Below are 24,561 nucleotides of genomic sequence, written 5' to 3' on the forward strand. Positions count from 1 at the left end.
GGAGAATTCCCAGATGCCTAAGGAGTGTGAAATAAAATAAGCATTAAAAATATAGCAAATAAAAATATACAAAAAAAATTAAGACAAGAACGATAATTTGCCGAAGTGTCAAGTACCGGGTGCGGAACAATGCAGTACAGGCTGTTAGCTAGACCCCAAAGGGCCGGGCGTCCTTTAACGATTAGAGATGGTGACGGTGATGGTGACGTGTCCTGGGCTCTCTGAGGAGCTGCACGAGCAGCTGCCCAAAGAGCCGACAAGCGATGACTCACACAAAGGTGCGAGAACCTGCCGCAGCAGAGCGTTGCGTTACACGTGGATGGGTGATCTGAAAGAGAGATGGGCCGTTTAGCAGATGCCAAAATGGCATACAAGACCGGGTCAGCCAGTGGGGGCGAAGAGCCTGCCTTAAGGGCCCAAAGCTCTCTGCCAGCCATGAGATGTGAACCAACAACCTTCTGATTATGGAGACGTGACTTAATCCACCGAGCCACACACTGCCCAATAAACACAATTCACGGAGATGAACAGGTTGCTGACTCTTGTTCCCAGAATGCTTTGCGGCAGACTGGAAGCAGAGCCATCAATGCCTGTCTGCACTGGAGGGCGCTAGAGCCAGACGCCGTCCAGCTGAAAGGCCGCGTCACAGACGGGCGCAGAAACAGACCATCTAAGTGGCTCGTCCTCGGAGAAACCAGAGCCGCAGTTCGGCTTGGCCAACGGGCTATGCTGTCATACGGCTGACAGTTTGAACAGCGGGGGGGAGCGGGGGGGGGGCCTGAGGAGCCCGATCGGAGGAGGAGGAGAAAAGGCAGCGCAGGTCAGTCAGCAAAAGAAGAGAGCAAAGAGAAACGCCCCGGGCTGCGAAGGGAGATGGGAAGGAAACAAAAAGAAAATTAAAATACGGAGAGAAAATGAAAAGCTTGCAGCCAACAGCTGACTCTCCCCTCTAAGGTAAAACCCGGCGGGATGAAAAGAAGCGAGGGGCCGTAAATCAGGGCAGTTTAGAGGAAGCGGGACGCTTTGATGGGCGCGGGGTGCAGGTGGAGGGGAGCAGGGCAGCTCTGGGCGAGTTGCACGCCGTGGGGGTGTTTCCTGCCTCGGAGGGGAGGTGCGGAGAGTCCCACAGCCGTCAAGACCGGACCTGAAGGGCCCTGGGGGCTCAGACCAAAACGAGCCGGTTAGCGGAGCGGATGGGGACACCAGAGGACCAGAGGCGTCACGAAAACCAGGGGCCAAGTGTCTGGACATGTGGGGGGCGGGGGGGGCACCAGCACCACTGATTCCTATGGATCTGACAGGGTGCGAATCAAACACTGCACAGGACGTATCGGGGGGGGGGGGGGGGATCAGAGGAGAGGGGTGCAGCATGCTGGAAACAGCTCTGATAAAAGGATTTACTGCCTCGCAGCCTTCTAGGGGGAATAAATGAAAAGCCTGTGATTCTTGGGGGGGTGGGGGAGGGGGGCAGCGTTTCACTTCATTTCGCCTTGTTACCAGCCAAAAGAAGCCCACTGTCCGGTTGCTCATTACACACATTACACCGTAACTGGTGCGGGGGCTGATCCGTGAGAATTAGGCGACGCCGCACCGGACGCGGAATAATCACCTTTTTGTCCGTCTCCCGGCCTCATCCCGACGGCCTCGTCATCTGCCGCGACTGGAGTAAGGAGATTACCGCGGCAATGGGGAGACCGCTGTCTAAACTCGTTAATTTAATCCCGTAATCCTCCTATAACTGGTGAATCAGAAACTGACATTTCTGCTCTCCCCAAGAAAGGAAAAATAAAAATCAGAGAGAGACACGACGGCTCTGGGGATAATTCTGTTAGAACAGCTGAGGGCTTACCGGACCTGGGGGAAGCCAGCGTGGAGGGCCCAGCAGAACCGCGCTCTTTAATATGCTCAGCTGGGTCGGCGCCAGGCTCGTCCGGAACTGTCTGTGGGGCAGGACCCATCCACGTGGGGGCGGGGGGGGGGCTTCAAAACACTCTGACCCTTTTCAGATTGAAGCAAAATCCGAATTTTTTTTTAATAAAAATAAAATCTGTAAGGCCCCTCTCTTCCCAAAAGAGGCACGACTCTGGCTTAAAGTTCACCCTGCCAAACAAACGGCCCCCTCCCATGCTACCCCCCAAGAAAACAAAAATCAGCTGCCCTTAAAAGCACCTCAGAGTACCTTAAACCATCTTAACCCTCATACTCCGCTGTTCTGCAGTGGTTTAACTGAGAATCTGGCCTCGCCCTAAATTTTTTTTTTTACCCCTCTATCATTTTGTAGGACTAACATTTCATTTACAAACCCATTTCAGGTGGATGAACAGTCAAGTCATTTGGTGCAAGTACAACGGATCGGGGATCTTTGTGCAAAAACATGTGCATACTTCAAATTAAATTTGCGCCGGCCTTTCTGAAGCTCACAGCCTGACCAGTACTGACCAGAAAACCAGTTCTTTATTGTGTATTTATACCAACAAAATGAACAACTCTTTTGGTTCAGACAGCTCAGCCCTGCAGTATAATCTCAAACCTATTCTACTGCTTGCTCAAAAGCACAGAAACAGGCTATATCATAATCAGCTACCAGACATTTTAATTATAACAACATATATGCATGGATGCTTCCTTTCATAACTCATAGTAGCATAACAGTGAAAGGAATGATTTGAAAATCATTTTCATCTACATTTCATGAATAGAAATTTCTCATGAAACTAGTGACTTTGAGTGTCTTTCGGCCAGCTGGTCACTCTGGGTCATGACCCTGCACGTTCAGGGGTCAGTTTACCGAAGCCTTCTTAACAGTAGGTTGTTCATAAGTTCTTTGTCAGAAGATAGAACCTACGAATGAGGTAGCATTACGGAGGCTTCGGGGAACCTCCAAAGACCCTGTATCCGCCTCCATCAGAACCAGCCAGAGAGAGAACTAGGCGGGAGGGACTAGGAGCCCCTGCAAGAACTGAGCAGAACCGCAGAGCAGAACACTAAGCAGAACCGAGAGACCGGGGGGGCATTTCCCGATAACGATGAATCATAGCATCTTACGAAGACTCTAAAGATATATCTTATGAAACGTTTTCTTTTTTTTCCTACGTCTGTTTCCCAAACAGTCTCTTAAGTGACTGCTTAAGGGAGAGCTTCTTAAGTGTCACCTTAATAGGTGCCGGAACACCTGATTGGTTAATATCGCAGAGATGTGAACTTTGGTCATCTAACTGGCATGAGATTTTCAATTCCAGACAAGTCTGCACAACCATGCACATGTATGTAAGCGCTTTATTTCCTTGTAAATAGTATGAACGGTTTATAAACTGCCCCAAAACTTTTGATGTAGCTAATTTTAGGTTAATAATGGAATAATACAGATTTGCCGTGAGATTTCTTGTGTGAGCGTGAGGCAGAAAGCGTGAGAGTCACGGCAGAAAGCGTGAGAGTCACGGCAGAAAGCGTGAGAGTCACGGCAGATGCGTGACAGTTGCCAGCCCTGATATTAATGACTCAAGAATTGATTATTCCCACAATGCAGCAACTGCAACTGCTGCATGAGAGAAAGTGGTGTTCTTTGTAAACATAACACTGCAGGAATCCCTCAAAATATTGCATTAATCAAACTGGGGAGAAGCTAAAAATAACATACAAAATTAAATTGTGTCTTCTAACCGTAAATATGATTTTTGCCGATTGGGTGCGTGAACCCGCCTCCCCAGATTGTGGTATCACCAGTCTATTTTTATTTGTTCTACAAAACATCTGCATGCACCAATATGTGTGCATGGCGTTGATATTGGGACGAGAAATGGGCCGAAAGGTGAAAGAAAAGTACCGTCTTAACATAAGAGAATGTCCTATATGCTGCAGTATTGACTACTGAAGACAATTCCAGGGTGTTTATTGGGGAAAATATATTAGAGAAATATGTAAATGAACCTGCAGTCGATCATTACCAACCTCATGAACCAAAGTTTTGATATACTGTGACTTCGGGCACATTTAGAGAGGTGTGTGCGCAGTCCAGGGGTGTCGGGAATAAGGGGAACACGCCCACCCCAATATCGCTCCCCCATAAATACATCATTAAAACCACGTTCCTTATCTTTCATGATGAATCCATGCGTTAGTGAGGCCAATTCGTTGCACATTCAGAGCGCAAGGACTAAACCAAACGAAGAATGCAGTCACGAATTACACAAACCATTTTATCATATGGATGAATTATTTTTTAGTTAAGTGATGTTTGGTTATGAAAACCTTAATGATGTTAGTCTTATTTTAAATGAGCAGTATGAGTCAACAACAGTGACAAGAGACAGCTAAGAGAGGCTAAGACCAACTTTACGAAAGAATATCTTCCTGAAGGTATACTTAACTAAGAAAGTTTCGGAAAACGGCGTTGGGATACAACTTAAGGTAGAACTTACAAACGACTTAAGAAGGTTTCTGGAAACGCACCCCTGATTAGCTGCAATGAGATGTGGTCATATGGGAAAGCAGCAAGGAGTGGTGGTCAATTGTGACTGTGGTTTTAGGGCAAGTCAGAGGCATCATGGGATCGATTTACAGCCAACCGAAACCCAGTGTCCTGCCGGCACCTGAATAAACCAGAAGAGTGTGGTCCTATGAATATGGTAGTGTGTATCAATCTGAATCCCCAATCAGAAGGTCATGGGTTCCGATCCCAGGACTAGCAGAATGTTCATATCACCGTTGGGCTCAAAATCCTAAAACACTGCTGCAAGGGTGCTGGATCCCAGGTGATGCTGTGCTCTAACCCCACAAAGGGCAGGTGAGGTGACTGCTCTCTCTTTGGGCAGGTGGGTATTTACCGCCTCTGCCTTTAAGAGGTGTGATGGTACCGCAGCCATGGTGAGCTGTCGCAGCGCCCCCCTCTGAGCATTGGCAGAAAGCGCGCTCACACTCCAGGAGATGAGTCACCGCCCAGCCGGCTGCCAGATGAGCTCCGTGTCTAACGCACTCCCACGCAGACAGGCGTCAAACACCCCCTGCTCCCAGCGGCATCGGGTGAAGCGGGTGCCGGGTGCAAAGCATTCTGGGAACAAGCACTTTTCGCCGGAAAGGAACTGGAGAGGATGGCGGTTAACAGGCAGGTGAGATAGGGTCTGTAACAGGCAAACCACCCTCCATCCCTCGACGAAGGTGCTGGGAGACCGTGGGAATTCTCCCGCTTCCCGTTCTGATCATTCCGACCTGGAGCCCATGCATCCCGGCAAGGATCCCTTTCCATCTCATTTTTCGAGGGGGAGATGAATGATGATGTGCATATGATGAGAAAGGAACGCCATAATTAGCTATGGCAAATGCTTCTCAGAAAGTGTGTCCCCCCCCCCCCCCCCCGAAAAAGAAAAAGAAGGTGACCATTCGCCTTGCTGAGGGGGTTATTAGGCAAACGGTCGAGAGGTACAATATATAAAAAAGGTCCTGAAATGGGTTAAGTGCACTACGGGTGGGTGGGTGGGGGCTAACAGCAGGGCTGACAGTATAAACACAGGCTTGCATGCTGTCATCTATCAGGTACCAGTGGTATCATATCCCCCCCCCCCCCCCCGCTTACGCTCGGATCCTCATACACAGACAGAACTCAGGAGAGACTGTCTGTCTCCTATGTCCAGCACAGCGCCAGGAAAACTTGGGAGGAAACCCCCCCCCCCCCCCGCCTTCCGCCCCCACCCAACCCAAACCCAAGGCCCTAATTTTTCTCCTCGGGGGTTGAGTTATTAAGGCCGAGGCCGGGGTTTAATGCGACCTGCCTACAGTGGGGCCTTTCATGAAGAAGCCACACGCCAGGGTGGGGGGGGGGGGGTACACAGCCATTCATCTTGAACCACCCGCCGTTCATTTCCTTAACTTTAACTGTTTGCTCTTGAGAAAATCCATTTACGGTTCTGTCCTGTTTTCCCACTTCAGGTCCCGGTCGTTTTAAACCAGGGGTGTCAAACTGCAGTCCTGGGGGGCCGTAGCCCTGTGTAGCTTAGTTCTTTCCCTGGTCCGCCACAAATGATTCAGCTCAAGAGCTGTGTGGTAATTAGCACGAGGAGTTGCAGGGAGTCGAATCAGGTGCGTTAAATGAAGGGAAACCCAAAAATGTGCAGGACTCCGGCCCCCCAGGACTGGAGTTTCACACCCCTGTTTTAAATGCTGTCAGTAATATATTACACATATGAGAGTCATTGGCATCAGGGATATATGACATACTGTTTATATCTGCAGTGAGAAGCGAAATGATGACTAAAATTATAAGTCAAACGTAAGATACATCCATCTCTCCCTCAAGCCACTCATCCTTGTCAGGGTCATGGAGCAGTGGGGCTGGGGGGGTGGGGGGGGGGGGAGCAAGCAGGCACATGGCAGGAGAAGCTGAACATGCTGTTCTGTGTACTACAAAAATGAGAGGTAAGATGCTCTGCAGACTTATAAATGGTCTGCTGTTTCCCAAACAAGGCAACTGAGCCCAAGACAGTAAGAAAAAGGTCGCTTTTAAATCAAAGCACAGCTGGGGAAGCCTATATCTCCGCCGGACATCAACACCGCGATAAAATCCGCGTGGCTGCTGGTCAGCTCGCAAATCGACTGACCAGCATTTGTCCCGGTGACAGGAAGGGACACAGGAGCGGCTAAAAACACTGGCCACTTACCTCCTCGTGCAATAACTCCACGCTCACAATAGGGGTATCCGGCGAAACGGAGGAATCGGGAAAAACAGGGCCGTCCCGCCTCTGTCTGACACGGAGCGAGACATTCATCTCACAGCAGAGAAGTTGAGTTGCGAAATAGTGTGTGAAGAAAGGACCCCCCCGGAAGAGGAAGCGAGCCCCCCATGACCCCCGGCTCTGGCTCCGTGGGGCAGCGATACTGCAGTACAAAGCAAACTCCACCAGGACCGCGGTCAATAAGACTCCAGTCTGAAACTTTTTCAAAATATAAAAAAATATATATATAAACAACAGCCTGCAGAGAAGGGGGGGCATGTTTTTAAAGGCGATGCGGCTGGCTGGCCAGGCTCACTTCACAGCCGGGACAGCGGCTCCGATCGCCCGTCTAGACGGGCCTTTCATCCGGCCGCTGAGGATTCTGGGAGCCCTGGGGCCAGGAGGCCTGCTCTGGCCCTCGTTCACCTTGCAGAGGGGGATCAAAGGACGGGGGCTCCCCAGCATGTGGACCCCGCCCGAGTCGGATCGTCCTTGTGGACACGAGTGGAGCATGTGAGGGTCTGAGTACCCCACCCACCACAATATCCTCGGCATGTCTGAGAGGAGCTCCAGGCCCCGAAACGAGCTCGGCCCTCCGCATGCAATCAGCAGGCTCCCAGGCCCATCACTGATCACCACAGCAACGGTCCCACCAGAACCCCCCAGCCTTTCAGAGACACAGCTGGCCTGCGCTCCGTCCCGTGTGAGGGCCCCGGTTCATGTGGTGATCGGGTGCCGCTGCCGGGCCATGACTGCGAGCCGCGAACGTGAGCAGAGAGCGGCGTGGGGGTGGGGTGGGGTGGGATGTGTGGGGTAGCACAGGGGAGATGCCCCCCCCCTCCAAACTAAGGGCAAGGCTGCCTTGCCATAGCCGTCAGAAAGTCCGTCTCCATACCTATTTATCCGCTGCCAAGCTCGCAATTAAACAGATGTTTCAAAAACACGTAAATAATAAAAAAAAAACGAATCCATACAAACGACTGCAAGGCCAAGAAGGAAAGAAGCGGCGAGCGGAGCGAGAAAAACAGACTCGTGGGAGAATAATGTCAGCGCAGTACGCAGGTATTCAGGGGGCTGGCGAGAGCGCGTTGACAATGCAGCCGCACGCTAACGCCGGAACGGCCTTGAACTACACTCTGCCCCTCCCCCCCCCCCCCGGATCACAATACAAAAATAAATCCAGCAAATTGTCATACTTCCAAGGATGCCTAGCCAGTAACCGAGTGCTATTGCCTTTCCTGACGGTATCCACTCGAACCCGACATCGCTCGCCATCTTCGAAACCTCTTCCCATTTCACTTTGTCCTTGCTGAATGCACTTCATTCCTAGTGTCTTCGCAACACGGCCAAACCCCGATACACCAACATTTGCTATTGTACCTCAAACCCATCCAGGTGAGAAAGCCGGGGGGGGGGGGGGGGGGGGACGGAGTTTGTACTATGCTAGGTATGTACAGATGTAAACAGACTCATTGGAGTAATCCAGCCGACCACGTGCTCTTCACAATGCTGAAATGTTAGTGCTCCTGTGTCACAGTCTGCCTCCCCATGCCCCCGCTCCCCCATAAACAGCAGGGTCTCAGCATGGGAGGGGGGGATTTAATCCAGGCCTGGCGTTCTGTTGGATTTTCCTACCTTGTCAAAATTTCCTACCACAGCATATATTTATAGCGGTATCTATTGGTTTTTGCTGCGCTATCAAACAGTCCCACCAGGAGTGTAACCTAATTACTGCTGGCTTGGATTAGTAAGCAAAATGTCGCCCAATACTTCGCTCTACAAGTGAAATGTGCAAATGATAACCAGCAGCTCTTAAAACACAGGAAGAATATTGACATCAGTATTTACATATTAATTATGACACTTTACTGGCCATAAACCACAGGTAGCATATTCTGATAGCCCCAAAACACTTATCACATTATGCTACCTTCGGTATTTAACCTGTCGAGATACCCTAACCCTATTTGTATTATACTTCACAGCTTATGAAAAAATATATACTTTTCAACTATATTAAAATATTAAGAAAATAGTTGGTGCTCTACTAAACATGTTCTCATGGAGCTACTTCAGACTAATCTTGCGGTGGTAGCAAGAATGAATTAAGCCCATTTCACATACAGTACTATTAAAAAAAGGCAAAGCTCCCCCCCCCCCCCCCCCCACACACTGTAATAGCTATACAAATGTTTATAATAAACTTAATAGTGCAGACTTATCTGCAAACACAGTCACCCAGCGAATTCCTGGGCAAATCATCGGCCTGCCCCCTGCAAGCAGCTGCCAACGGAGCAGCCTGAGGACACGCTCCCCCCCCGAAGGCAGCCCAAACTTCCCTCTCCACGTTCATGTAATGAAGCGTGAAGCGGGAGCCCTTAAGAGAGCGTTTAAGTGCGTGAACGTCACACTGGAGGGGTGTGGGACATGCAGCTCCACTCCACATTCACAAGACTCAGGAAGAAAAAAAACGCTTTACAAACTCATAGCGGCGAGTAAAGCGGGCTCGGACACACAGTTTCAACACGCTCATCCTTTTCTTTGCTTAAACTGAAATCTACACACCCCCCTCTCCAAAGACCATTCCCTGCTTCCTCTGAATACAGTTTTGTAAAATGAGGCCTGAGCTGTCATTATGGCTTGTATTATGAGTTTGGACTTGGGGGGGAGGGGGGGGGCGCATTCAGGCGTCAATCTCCAAGCGCATTTATAAAAAATAAGTGCGCCGGCTCTCGCCTCCCCCCGAGTCCACACCACCCATCCCCAAACCCTCTTCCAGAAGAAGGAAGCAATCAGGAACCCATTACTTGAGTCACACAGCAGCCGGGGGGGGGGGGGGGCATAATAACTAAGGCAGACGTGGAAAAGAGCCTTTGATTTCTTCAGGAAATTATCAGAGGGGAAAAAAGCCACTCGCCCCTTACAAGCGCCCCCCCCCATCACCACCACCACGGTGGGCTGTGACAGGAACGTAGTGATGCCAAGAACAAACGCGCCGGCAAGGGGCCAGATTCAAATCAGAGGAGGTGCCACAGCTAGACAGGAAGTAAAAAACCAAACTGAGCCTGGCTACTGGTTGTCAGAGGAGACGGGGGAGGGACCAGCCAAGATCCTGGCCAATGGAAAAGAAGATAAAAGTCAGGACAGGGACATAAGAAAAAAAAAACACAGGGCACGAGAGTCCAAGTTTGGGCATTTAGCAGTGATAAGCTGCTCCAAACATGGACGCTCTTGCTAACAAAACACACTGAGTAACTGCAAAGCATGTTGGGAAGTATTGTAAGTACAGACTGTCTGGTTCATAAAAACATGCCCCGAAAACCAACAGAAACAGAGCCAATGGACAGGTAGGAATTCAAATGCACTAATGCACCAATCAGAAATACTGACTGGCCCATCAGACTGAGCGCAAAGACATCTCCTTGGCAATGATGACCAGTGCCAGCAAATCCACCGTAAATCCTGCTGTCTGTCAGTCCTTCGAGAAGTTACCCATTCAAATCAAACACACTACACTCCCTCCTCACAGTTAATATCGCTGTTCCAGCACATCATCATGCAATAACACTGCAAGCAGGCCCGTGATAAAGAGGGCACTCTGTGCCCCAGTGTCTCAGAGGAAGTGCCAGCTACATACCCACAATGCACCAGGGGCCACTTTTGTGTAATTATCAGCCCCGCTTAAAGATGTCACCTTACCCGAGGATGACGACACATAAAGAAAACCCACAGCAAAGACCTTTGCTCGGGGGGTGGTTGTCTCATGAACAAAGAAGTGTGAACCATGAATCCATGATTGGGGAGTCAGGCCATGACACCCGCTGGGTTTCAAAAGGTGCCCATTACCTCCACAGCGGTCAACGAAAAATTAACGACACCGTGCCTTTAAGAAACGGGTATTGCCTCATTCTGGATTCATATAAACACCAAGGCCTCACACCTTCAGGAAAGGATGTGTGGATGTGTGTTTCAGGGAGGATTGCCTTCTCTCTCACCTCATTCCCGTCTTCTAGCAAGTAACAAAATATCAAATATATATTTAGACGTGTTCTTTTATCCCGCAGGTGTGAAACTGGGCAGGGGTAAGATCAGTTTTGATCCAAGTTAGGGCTAATAAACCCTGGGCACCTCGCCTGTCTGCTCAGAGGACACGGGCACCGCATTGGTCTGCTCAGAGGACACGGGCACCGCATTGGTCTGCTCAGAGGACACGGGCACCGCATTGGTCTGCTCAGAGGACACGGGCACCGCATTGGTCTGCTCAGAGGACACGGGCACCGCATTGGTCTGCTCAGAGGACACGGGCACCGCATTGGTCTGCTCAGAGGACACGGGCACCGCATTGGTCTGCTCAGAGGGCACGGGCACCGCATTGGTCTGCTCAGAGGGCACGGGCACCGCATTGGTCTGCTCAGAGGACAGGGGCACCGCATTGGTCTGCTCAGAGGACACGGGCACCGCATTGGTCTGCTCAGAGGACACGGGCACCGCATTGGTCTGCTCAGAGGACACGGGCACCGCATTGGTCTGCTCAGAGGACACGGGCACCGCATTGGTCTGCTCAGAGGACACGGGCACCGCATTGGTCTGCTCAGAGGACACGGGCACCGCATTGGTCTGCTCAGAGGGCACGGGCACCGCATTGGTCTGCTCAGAGGACAGGGGCACCGCATTGGTCTGCTCAGAGGACATGGGCACCGCATTGGTCTGCTCAGAGGACACGGGCACCGCATTGGTCTGCTCAGAGGACACGGGCACCGCATTGGTCTGCTCAGAGGACACGGGCACCGCGCTGGCAGGCAGAATGATGTCACTGCTGGGTCCCTTTAGCAAAGCCTTTAACCACCAACTGCTCCAGTGACTCACTGACCCTGTTTTGTCAGAATCAGGATCAGTATTTTCAGCCGTATGTTGCTTTTGAAATAAGTAAAATGTAATACCAGCAGAGTGACTGCTGAACTACGCAGCTTTTGGTGCGTATTGCTGCATATTTTGGGCATTAAAGCCCCCGGACGCTTGAAGGACCAAACTGCTCTTTCTATGAAATGTCAACCAGGGCCTTTTTGTGCTGGAGATTTCAGCACCTGTTCCCAGAATGAGATGCTGCTTCAGGAGAGTGTTGATGATTACAGGCACTTAATACAGGCATCACCACCAAGATGGGGTGTGTGTGTGTGTGGGGGGGGGGGGGGGGGGGGGGGGTGCGTTATCTGTACAATAAAGGAGTGCCTTCAAGCAACAAAACCCGTCTGCACAAGTGCATCCTGAAAAGCTGAAATTGCACCATCCAACAGATCTCTTAAGATTACAATTCAATCGTCTTCTTTTTTGAACTGCTAAAATAATTCTTCATATTTAATTTCTGCTTCTTAAATAAACAGCCCCTTCATGCTGGCAGTTACTAAAGGCTCGTCCATGTTAAACAGAACAGTAATGTTTTCTGGCTGTTTTCCTGCTGGTAAAGAGGACAATTTTTTTTATTTTTTTTTTTACCTGGATGGATGGCTTTTGGCAGAATTGTAATATAAACATGGGCGTTTTATGACATTTGCATAATTTAGCAGTGATTTGCTATTAACCTTCAATAAAAAACAGAGCATTGAATTATTTCAGTCACCAAAGGTTTGGTTCGTTGGCTTCGTAAAAAATCTGTGTCCTGCGATGGATGGATGGGGGCAAATAAAACATGGATTCTCCCCCCAAAAAAGACGACGGTCTGATGTTCTCACGTGCCTGGCTTCTGACCTCCATGCCAGAATCACAGGAACCCACAGGAACCCACGTGAGGTTCCTCAGTCTGATCATTTCCATAAGCTGCTCAGATACCTACAACTAAAGGTAAGGCTACTTGAGAGCACAGGCGCCCAATCTCTCGAACCCGGGCCCAACAAATCCGTCGGAGAAGCTCTCCACCCCGGTATCTGTCACAGAGCTACAGAGATGGGTGGTCATCCCATCGCGTGGGGGGGTGGGGTGGGGTTGGGAGATGCAATTCTCGTTAAAAAGACCCAATCCCCTAAGAAGGATGGAAGGAGAGTCTGCAACATTAAACATCGAAATGTGTTATTTGTGCTGCCTTGATGGAGGGAGAAGAATAGAATCCCGACCATTCTCCCAACGTGACACAATCAGTTACCTCGCGGTAATTATAACGAAGACAACCGTGGGGACTATAACGAATGGACAGGAAGCCACCCGCACGACAAGCATAATTAGTCGTCTGTGAAAATGGTTAAAAAAGAGAAGAAAAAAAAGAAACACAAGCCTGAGTCTCGGTACGTAATGTGATAATTGGCAAAGGAAAGCAGGGAATGTACACAATTTTTAAAAAGCATTAAGTACCCCCCCCCAGGCCGCATCTCCTCATCTGCTGAAAAGTGCTCTGGAGTTGTGGTGTTTGGCAAGATGTGAATAAAATTAAATAATGGTCAAGAACAGAAATCTTTCAATGGAGACCATTCAATAATTGTTACATTTGGTACTGGAGTCTGATTGGAGATAGTGTGGCCAGTTGAACCTTTGCTCGCCGCAGCAACAGTGTAGCCGACCGTGCCCGGTGTGGGGGGGGGGGCTGCCATCTAATTGGTCGGTTCTCTGTAGCCTCTCTTCATTTCCATTTACATCCCGAGTGCTAATGTATTCACAGAATATCACAGCCTGGCTTAACCTGTCTCTAAGTCTGTAATGAACAGTCTGCTTATCGTGTTAGCGTCTCTAATAGGCAAGGGAGGGTGGGGGGGGGGCATTTTCTCTCACCCCCCACTGAAAAATACCCCATCCTATTCGTCCTGAAATATCACCGGAAATTTTTACCGGGGCCGTGTCTCTCATTAAAAAAAGAGAATGAAAAAACTACTAAAACAAGCGACAGAATCACAAAAAAGAAAGCAAAGAATTAAGTCATTTTTATAATAATGAATTATTTGTTTACTTAATTCTGTTGGCTGCAGAGTGCTCTGGCTTTGGGGTCCTGGATGGGACCTCCAGCAGTCACCACTATTCAAGTTAGCATTTGAACACCTTTGGTTACTGTTATTGTACCGTTTGCTTATATTGAATGCCCCCCCCCCCCCCATTCCTAAAGCAGTCACCTATACCTGCTGAAGACTGAGGTGTGGGATATCTCCCCAAACACCAGTACCAGGAAAGCCCTGCTTCCACGATAACCGTAAAAAATTTAGATACGACTTTTAACAGTCTTTAATGCAAACCGGTGCCCCCCAACGAGAGTCCAGCAGCTCAGAAACAAGAGGGACCCATTTTTAAAGGGTCTAGGCACTCATATGGGGCTCTAATATAACCCTGATTGGATTTCACTCCCCCCCCCCACAAAGCCCACCCCCCGTTTGTTTGAACACTTCCACCTCTAGTGATGCCCTGATCAGCAGCCAAATGACCAGCCCTGACCGAGCAGCCAACATTCACATTTTATTTATTTAGCAAAAGCGTCCAAAGCCTCGTACAAAAGAGAAAGCAGTATCATTCCTCCCACTGGGGGACTGGGACCGACAACCTTCCGGTCGCAGGGACGGCGTCCCAACCCGATGAGCGACATATCTCTCACATTTAACATGAGCCAGACAGCAGACGTCCATCTAAACAACCGAGCTCCCATCAGTGGCCTGGGTGACAACCTTTAACTGCAGCCAATCAGAGACAAGCACAAGCTGGGACTCCTCCCCTTTCTCAGGTTCCCGGGCCCTGCTCATTAGCATAGAAAAGGGCCAATTAAACGTCGGATGCTGTCAGACAATCGACAGTTTAAAGGTTAGCCTTCTGTAATCGTTACTGATATAAATAGATGCACCATAAAAGGAGGTAATTAAACACACAGGGGGTGTCTGACTGGATTTGATGAGGGCAGATCTAGCGGACTTTAAGGGTGAGTGGAACTGTCATGGGGGGTGCAAAGTATGATTGTTTTTTAAATTTTAAAATCCAAATGAACAAAAGGCATGCAGTGTCAGCAGCACACAATGAAACACACACACACACACATTAGGTATCTATATCTTTGTGGGGACTCTCCATTCATTTCTATGGGCATAACCCTAATCCCAACGACGACAACCTTAACCCCTACCCAGCCCTAACCTTAACCATAACCAAACAAATTACAAGACTTGGTGTTTTTAGGTTTTTGACTGAATTCATAGACTTTCATGAAATTGGGGTCATCCTTGTGGGAACCGAAAACATGTCCCCACAAGGTAAATAGTTACAGGTTTTTATCACACTGTGATGCATTGTGGGGCCACTGTTGGCACTAAATCACTTAACCAGCATGTTGATGGCTTAGTATAATTAAAAAGTTCTGCAGCTGATTTGTTACCCAAGTCCTAAGTTGGTCATAATAGTTTTTTTTGGTTAATTGTCTTTTTATTTTGTTTGTGCAGTATGCAGAGTGTGAATGTTCCCCTGTAGCCGAAAACAGCAAACGCGTGCGAGGTCGTATTGAGTCCAAAATAAACACATTTTTTCCAGGACATAACTTCAAAGATTTCTAATAATTTCAATACTTCAAAAATAAATGCTAAATAGGGCCCTTTCAGCTAGTTCAGCTTGTTTTAATGTGTTCAATTTTACTCTCATTTAGAGAATTTCTGCTCATTCTTTAAGGCAGTTTTCAGTAAGCAGAAAGTGTGTGTGTGAGAGAGAGAGAGAGAGAGAGAGAGAGTGCGCAAGCCCATGATGTACTGGCACCCCATCCAGGGTGGCCCCTGTCTCGTACCCTGGGCATCCTGGGATCAGCTCCAGCCTCATTCTGACTCTGTACTGAAGAAGCGGTTATGAAAACTGGATGGATGGGTGCATTAGGCAACTTTAATGAGCATAACTATATAAAACCCTGAAATTATATTAAGGTATAAGCTCCAGCTCTCCATTATCAATTTATTTTATATTAGCTTACATCATAATTGCCATTTGTGAATGATAACTGTGACTCTGTAATATAAACTTTAAACCCCTCACCAATAATGATAATTTCAGAAGCTTTTTACTCGGGAGCCGTTCAGGAGTCACCAGCATGAAGGACCCAAAACCGGCACACAGGGCCCGGCACCGGCACACAGGGCCCGGCACCGGCACACAGGGGGGAGTGGTATGGGCAGCGGCAGAGCTGCAGGGTGTCCCAAAAATAAAAAAAGTAGCTAAATAACTCATCATTAGGTCTGTGATAAGTGAGATACAGTGTATCTACAGGGAAACTATCACAAGATACAACCACTTTCTGCTCAGAAAACTCCACGACTAACTGATGACGATCTGATGATTAATTAACCGGTGATTAATATCACAGTATGTAAAAAATAATACACTCCAATAACCCAGTATACACAGAGCCAGAACCTTGGGTCCCCCTGGCTCAATGGTGGATTCGTCAAGCAGATGGCCTCCGTCCTCTGTCTAGTCAGCAGAGGCAGATATGCTCACCGGCGCCTCCTACAGGTCAGACCATATCATGATAAATAAGATGAACCACATGACCCAAAGCTCAGATTTCATTCCTCTGTTATTGGTCTTTATTTAAAAAGTAAAAAAAAAAACTACACCGTAAAACCAGAGACATAACCACAACAGGCCCTGCCTGGCCGGTCTTGGATCAAGATGCCATTTCTGTTTGGGGAGGCACGCATCGTGGGGCAGCCGACCGGCCTGCCAGCGAGCCGGGCATGCAGGGGAGGGGGGCCACAGCCAGCCCAGGCTGCTAAACAAACCATTGTGAGGATTACTCAATGGTCTTTTCATTTTGATTGATGGGCCTTGTTCTGCACCATCTGGCCACAGACAGACCACATTAATCAAATCCCGAACTGAGAAGGAAAGCGTGGCAGCTTAATATGCATCAGTATACAGTTATCACCCTCCCACCACCCTCAGGGCAATAAACAGCCCCACCTCAGCCCTCTACACCATAGGAAAACCGGGAGGGGCACCTTCAGTCCTCAACAGCGCAACCTTTGCGGTTTACTGTTTGTCTGTCACATACTGATGCCGAGTTTGAGGAAATAGTCTGTGTGTTTTATCTTTGAGTGACGGTGCTTTCAAATAAGGTTCAAACAAACACACTGTTTGTAGTCACTAATGACACAGGGCCATTTTGCTTGGGGGGGCAAACACATATACATTTACGTTTTTTTGAAACTGGGTATTTGGACCAACGGCAGAAAATATGAAAGGGGGGGGGGGGGGAAGCACTGGGTATGAACAAAAGCCATTAAAACTTAAAACCCAGCGAAGACACCCCGATGCCAGGCAGAATGCTGGTAATTATTCCTCCCTGTGTGTAGTTGGGGGGGCGGGGGGGCAGTGTAATTACTTCATTCAGGACACAGGATATTAGCATAGCTGTGAGAGCAATTTATCCCTAAGTACAGCTGACATGTCTGCGTTTTATTGAGGACGCTGTTTATTTGTGCTGCAGCTGGCACCAAGACCTGTGCTGCGATGGCCTAGGGCCCGAGCTTGCCTGTAATCGGATTCCCCCCCCCCCCGCCCCCCACACACCCTGCCCCCTCCCCCCCATCATTGTCATTTATTCAGACGATGTGTTTAGGTCTGATTCCCTTCAGGATAGAGCCCAAAGCTGAGAGGAGATGCCTTACAAAAACACGGTCAGAGAGACGGACTGGGCGGTATCTCACATGCTCGGAATATTCACGTCCTTCATGCTACTGTCTGTTCCTGGTTTCATTTTTAATTTTTATTTTTTTTTTTAAACCTTCCCACTCCTCCAGGTTCCTTTTACTACTGACGGATCGTCTAAAAGCATCGGAACGATTCGACCGTCGATACTGCGGCACGGGGATCCAAACAAACATCAAGGCCTTCGCAGACATCCGGACGCGAATCGTAGGGGAGGGGCGGGTGGCTTTGAGGAATAACCGCCGGAGCCAAAAATGAAAAGGAGAAAAAAAAAAAAACAAAACAAACAAAAAAAAAAAAAAAAAAACAGCAGCAGACCAAAAAAAGATTCTTTAACTTTACTATCAGGATTTAGGGGGATTTATGGAGTGCTTACAAGTGGAGGAGATCAAACGTCTCGGACGCAGGCAGGTCGGAATCAGAACACCCGAGTAACAGGGGGCCTGTTTGCGTTCGCGGTTTGAAGTGAAACAGCAAATATAATAAATGAAAAGCCTTGCTCTTGGTCTGCTCACACCTGCGGAGCCTCTGTCAGGACTTGAGTCCCTGGTGACGGGGGAGGGGGGGGGGGGCCTTTAGGGAAAGGGTTTCCGTCAGGGCAGGAGAGATGTGAAACTTGAAGTGCCGTGTAGGAGGAGAGCCTGACATGCAGGAACACGCATGTGGACGGAAAGGACAGCGGTAATGGGGGGGGGGGGGGGGGGTGTAGTGGACAGAGCAGCCGATTCCCCAGCAGTCGCAGCCTGGAGTCGTCCTGTGAAACAGGAGGATGTTGGGTTGCAGCAGGCAGACAGGGCTCACTGTTTGCTTTTACTGTTACCTTTGCTGTATAGAGGGGTGGCCTGATGGCTGCACCCCCCCGGGCATGCGGCCCAAGCGATCACCGCGACTTGGGGGGGGGACCGAGTATGGCAGCTGGGTGCCAAGACACTGTGCCACCCATCCGCCACCCCCCCTGACCACCCCATCCCGCCAGTGTGTGGGCCGCAGCTGAACAGGGATGGATACAAGCCCATGTCCTGAAAGCCCGCTGAGGGGGTGGGGGGGGGGGGGCTCTCTGCCAGGCTGGGGGGTGGGATGCGGTGCCCTGGCATCGACCGGCACACGCAAACAGGGAGGGAGGGCAGGTGAACGGGGGTCTCATCGTTTCTGGCAAGAGCAGCCGGTGGCTCAGCCTAAGGCCGGGTGGGGGGGGGGATCAGCTGGGCCCCCGGCGACACGGCAAATCCAGCCAACTGGCAGCGGCCCCCGGTTGCTAAATGGGCACCGTGGACTCCCCTCCCCACCCACGATACAGGCCACGGTAAGAGGGTGCCGGGTCACGAACCCATGGCGGATGGAAGGGGGTCAAACCCAAAGGCATCATCTCCACGGTAACGTTTACACAGATGCGATAATCTGGACCCCTAGGTCCCATGACGAGCCCTGCTGTAGGTGTCCTGAGATAGCCGAAGTCAGCCGTGACAGACCTTCAGGGAAGAAGCCGATTTCACCACACAAACTAAGATTATGATTAAGATGGACCTTGTGAAGTGCAAACAGGCAGACATATAGTGTGAAACCAAGAAAAACAAAGTTTGCAGGCAAACTACTGTAAACATAGTGAAAACAAATTTAGAAGGTACACAGCACACAAACAAAATATCCTGAAAGCAGAATATTGAGACACTACAGAAATAGATATTTTAAGATAAGAATCAGGTGTGCAAGATATGAGGAAAATATGTGATGAGCAATAACATTGTTCAACTGTTCAATAGTGCAAAGACGAAATGAGTTGTGATAAACAAATATTGGAGTGTGCAAATCAATAAAATATGTAGCAATATAGTTAAATATACATTATTAATCTAATAAGACATCAGTGAAACAAACAGTTGTAATCAATTAAACGTCGCTAGCAAGCTAAATATACATTAAAATCTTAATAAAACATGTCAGTTATACTAGCAAGCTAATTGTAAATGATTTTTTATAATAACACATCTTTCGTACAAAGAAAAACATTCATAAACATATTTTATTGATGTAAATGCTTGTTGCCACAGGGTGAACTTGAAACTTACAGGGTAACTTGAAGGTCACGATTGCATCATCGTGATTGCATCATCTGCCCAATAGCTGATCAACACAGCACAAGAGGCAAGAATTTGTATGATGGAAAAGATTTCACATGACACCTCCATTTCATATGGCAAATGTTTGCATGAGTGTAAATAAAATATTTTGTTTTCTTATTCATCGCGTTTTCGGCAATTCTTTGTAACGTGTTTATCTCACATTTTCATATCGCGCCGACAATGAGAATACAATTTATCGCTCAGCACTGATAACACATTAGAAATGCGATATGTGCAATTAGAGCAGATAGCACCAGACTTTCACTTTAAGACAGATTGGCAGAGATCAGTAACCATTCCCTCATTCTCTGCTTTTATCGCTCTTTAATGTGGAATATCACAGGCTGGCAGGTGAGCGAGGGATACCGCTACAGACGGGGCCCAGGGGAGTCTGGGGAAAAAGGAGGGGATACATAACGAGAAGTGGGCGAAAACTTAGTTTATTAAATGCAAGTTACCGCAGGTCCCTCCTCCTCTCGACCTGCCCAGGGAGGGACCACAGTCTGCACCGGCAAAACCCAGGCAAATAAATAAATTATTTTAAAATTACCTGGAGGTAATTCGCAAGGGGTGCTTTGTTAGCTGTTTTGTAGTGATAATAATGTGAGATTAGAGGGAATGATGAGGATCAGAGGGGGCAAATCTAGGCAGCACCAACGCAGCGGAGGACCAAGTGGAAGAAAGCAGGTAAACTGCATACAGGACAACATGCAACATGCATGCGGTGATGTCATCATAACTAAAGGAGACTCGAGCGTGAGAGCAGATTAACGCCCACGTGAAGGAATGAATAAACACAGAGACACACACGCACACAAACACACGCAAAAACAGGTTTCCTTAGTGATAATTTTTATAAACGGACTCCCCAAAGGTGCGAATTTCTCTGCCAGAACACAGTCCGCTCCTGTTTTTCTCATGACTGGACACCGAATTTCACTAGTAACTTAACGTCAACACCCGTCAATTCTAGGAATACTTTGCAAAACAAATATATTGAACACACACACACACACACTCACACACAAGTTTGTAATTATATCTTTGTGGGGACTCTTCATTCATTTCTATGGGGAAGACTCTAATTCCGACATGATGACCTTAACCCCTACCCAGCCCTAACCTTAACTATAAGTAACCAAACAAAATACGAGACTTTTGGCTCTTTTTTTTTTTTTTTGACTGCATTCACAGATCTTTATGGGGAAAGGAAAAGTGGTTAATCCACACACACACACAGACACACACACACACAGACACACTCGATCTAGACTGAACAGTAATTTCAATGGCTCAGAAACATACAGGATGCCAGATAGCCAGCAATGACAATGACAATTCACGGCACTTTAATGATAAACATTCATCTTCATACATTCCCAGCTATTAAAGTGAATTTCACTTTGTATAAGTACCTCCTTAAAGGCTCCTATAGACGCCACCTCAACTAAGGTCAGGGGAGCGTGCATTTGTAAACCCCTCATTGCACACTGCCTCCACGGCACCCCCAACGTTCAATTACCGTGTAACATCAGCATCCTCGACCTCTTCAACCCCCCCTCCCCGCTTAGCAGATGAACCCAATTCATTAGCAGCATGCATGACACTTGGTCGCTACAGAGTGGTCAGTTCCCATGTGTTCCATATACAGTGCATGTCACACACAGAGGGGGCAAGCAGACAGGTCACTAAAGGTACCCTGTCGGAGCAGGGATCAGCCAGCAGTCCCAGCTACTTCCCAGTACAAGCCTCACTGCTGCCCCCCCATTCAAACCAGGAAGGGACAGACAGCTCACATTAAGCCTGCCCATCTCATTTCTCCCAGTACACCAGGTCCCAGCCGTACGGTGGGAGCGGCGGGGCCGTACGGCGGGAGCGGCGGGCCGTACGGTGGGAGGCGCCCGCCAGGGCGGTCAGCGCCATCAATCTGCATAATAGTTTCTAAGGCTGGGCTGAGTGTTCTCCAATTTCCATTCACCCCCGACGCTCACGGCAATGGGTGGAATAGCAAGACTGGGGCTAGGGGCGGGGGGGCATCAGCAGACTCATGTGATTAATTTCATTAGCTGCCTGTTATTCCGGTTAATTAACAACAAGGGGCGACCACTCTCTGTTTGTAAGGCCTGTAACTTATGAGACAATCCCCAAAGTACACAAGTACTAGTGCACAAAATATACACAGGCAGCTCAAGTTACAGACTTAAGCAAAAAATATCCAACATACATCGAGTTCACAGACGCACTATTGCAAAAAGGCGACATTCATCTGCAAGTAAATTTACACTTTATCCTTTCATTTATTTGTGTTCTTTAGTACGTATTAATAATACACTTTTGGCTTATGCGTTTTTTGCTATAAGGTGTCTTAAATGGTTTGGGAAGCTAAATCAGACATTCGTACCAATCTGACTTACATAAAGGTTTATGGGAGGTATTACTTGTGTCAGTCGAGAACTGTCTGAATACAGATACAGACCCGATACAAATGTATGTTGATATTTACGTTACCCAACACCAGGCACAGCACCCCATTCTTATGCATCTCTCCCCGCCTTCGCACGTCAAAGGCGTCCCATCTTTGCAATAGTACAAATTTGTTTTTATCTTAATCTTAAAAGTCCAAAACCCAGGGAGCTACTAAAATGAAAACGCTGGCGATGGCCGACTTCGACGATTAGCCACAAATGCAGCTTTCACACCTATTCTTCACAGACGAAAGTGGGTACAAACACCTGCTGTGCTTCAAGTCGCTCCACCGTGATGAGAGTGAACGGGGGAGGCCGCCGCCGACTGTCCCGGAATGACCCCCACCCCCATCACAGAAACGCAGGCGGGACAGCGCGCCCTGGGCTAATGTCACAGGGGACGCAGTGAGGTTTGGGTGCGGAAAGGGCCACTTTTACACGTCAGACGATCGCAGGTCTCGTGGGAGGCACTGGCACCGAGAAGGATCTTCTAAAGAGCTATCAGTTACGTTTCTAAAAGGTGCTGCGTCACCCCGCCCCAACTGCAGGCTGTTATTGTGTGTTTAAATGAAATGTTTCGCTCGTGTTAAAAACTAGAAGGACAGAGTCACCGCTGGTGGGTAATGGCTAATGGCTAACCGCTAATGGATAATGGCTAACAGCTAATGGCTAACAGCTAATGGCTTGGTGGTTACGGAAACAGCCTTCAGGTGGCCTCTGTCTGCCCAGACCATGGCGGGGTCAGCGGGCGGGAAATTCCCAGAGAAATGAAGCAGCCTGTAACCTCATGGACCCTGTGACCCCGCTGAACCAGGCTCACCTCCCCCAGGCATGGTGGGGGGGGGGGGGGGGGGTCTCTTACCTTGTGATTGTAGGGGTTGTAGGACTGGAACAGCTGGGACAGCTCTTTCGTCCTTTGTTTTTTCTGTTGAAACAGACCAAAACAAAATAAAAAATAATGAGCATATCTTTGAATGCTAAAGATTATTAGCTCACATCAACAAGCTGGGCTTTGCCTGTGAAGACCTTGGGGGTGTTGCATGAAGCAGGATTCCTCAGCTGGGTTAACTTAAGCTAGAAGGCATGAGTGGCCAATAAGAGTTTAGGTAAGGAGCATTCCTATTGGACAATCGTGACTTTTAGCCTAGGTTAACCCAGCATACAGAGAAATCCTGCTTTGTGGAATACCACCCTCCCATGGAATACCACCATCCCATGGAATACCACCCTGCCATGGAACACCACCATCCCATGGAATACCACCCTGCCATGGAACACCACCCTCCCATGGAACACCACCCTCCCATGGAACACCACCCTCCCATGGAATACCACCCTGCCATGGAATACCACCCTCCCATGGAATACCCCCCTCCCATGGAACACCACCCTCCCATGGAATACCACCATCCCATGGAATACCACCCTGCCATGGAATACCACCCTCCCATGGAATACCCCCCTCCCATGGAACACCACCCTCCCATGGAATACCACCATCCCATGGAATACCACCCTGCCATGGAATACCCCCCTGCCATGGAATACCCCCCTCCCATGGAATACCACCCTCCCATGGAATACCCCCCTCCCATGGAATACCCCCCTCCCTCTGTAGACACCACCTCAGCTGGCTGGCTGGCACTTACCTCCACACCTCCTCAAAAGGAGGTGACATGTAGACCATTAATGCCGCCCCCCCAGTAGAGAGTGAAGGGAATCTGTCATGGGCATGAGGGGTCACTCACTGCAGGACTGATATAGATGCACTGGGGGGAGGGGCAACCACTGGTCAAAGACTGGAGGAGAAGACCTGATGCCTGACCTAAAACATTCCCAGTCCTCATCCGGCACTGGTTTGGGGAATCGAGAGACACATCCGTGTAGCTAACGACCCCCCACCATGCACCCCAGTGACCGCAGTCCTCTCTCAACCATCAAACCAGCCCCTCCCCCAACCAATAACCCCCCCAGCAGGGATGCGAAGGAAGGCTGGACGGATCACCCGGGGTTATGATTTCTGAACGGTGCCGATGAGGTCCCAGCAGGTTTCGCTCGATAGCACGCCGTGCTGGTGAGGGGGCGGGACTTTGGAGAGCTGAGCCGTCTTTGGGGGGGGGGGGGGCAGACCAATAGCTTAGATGTTTGCATCCAATTCTGTCAATTGAGAGCCCCTCTATTCCAGGCGAATGCCTCACGGCCCTCCATTCGATTTCCACCGCAGGGGGGTGGGGGAATGAGGAGGGGTTAGGGCTGGCTGATAACCTGCGGCCGCCCTTAAGAGAATACATTCTTTCTTCCCCAAATCACATATCTTCATTCGGGGGAAAATAGCAGGAATTTGATCAAAAATGATGAAACCCTATCTGACCTTGAGAGCCTCAATATTTGAGCCTATTAACAGGGAGGCTCAAACACTCCCACAGCGCGGGGCGAGAAAAATAATCCTGATAAGTCCTGCAACTGCCCCCCCACCATCTGTTTTGAAACGGTACCCAAAGTCCAATGTCATCCAAGGGCACCGAGGGCTGCGGATTCCCTTGAGAATCGACTGAATGTTCTGTGTGAGCTACTGCAACTTGGTATCGACCATCAGGTAGACCAGCACAGAACGCAGTGGAATCA

The 24,561-nt window shown here is 49.0% G+C and overlaps 1 protein-coding gene across 1 annotated transcript in view; it reads right to left on the reverse strand.

Annotated features, from left to right (window-relative positions):
- cdkal1 (CDK5 regulatory subunit associated protein 1-like 1) overlaps positions 1 to 24,561 on the reverse strand; it is a 203,727-nt gene that overhangs the window by 31,128 nt on the left and 148,038 nt on the right. The window contains exon 12 of the mRNA XM_072716755.1: positions 22,799 to 22,861. Coding sequence (XP_072572856.1) covers positions 22,799 to 22,861 — 63 coding nt within the window. The remainder of the gene's footprint in view (positions 1 to 22,798; positions 22,862 to 24,561) is intronic.

Source organism: Paramormyrops kingsleyae, chromosome 9, assembly GCF_048594095.1.
Source record: "Paramormyrops kingsleyae isolate MSU_618 chromosome 9, PKINGS_0.4, whole genome shotgun sequence".
NCBI classification, from domain to species: Eukaryota; Metazoa; Chordata; class Actinopteri; order Osteoglossiformes; family Mormyridae; genus Paramormyrops; species Paramormyrops kingsleyae.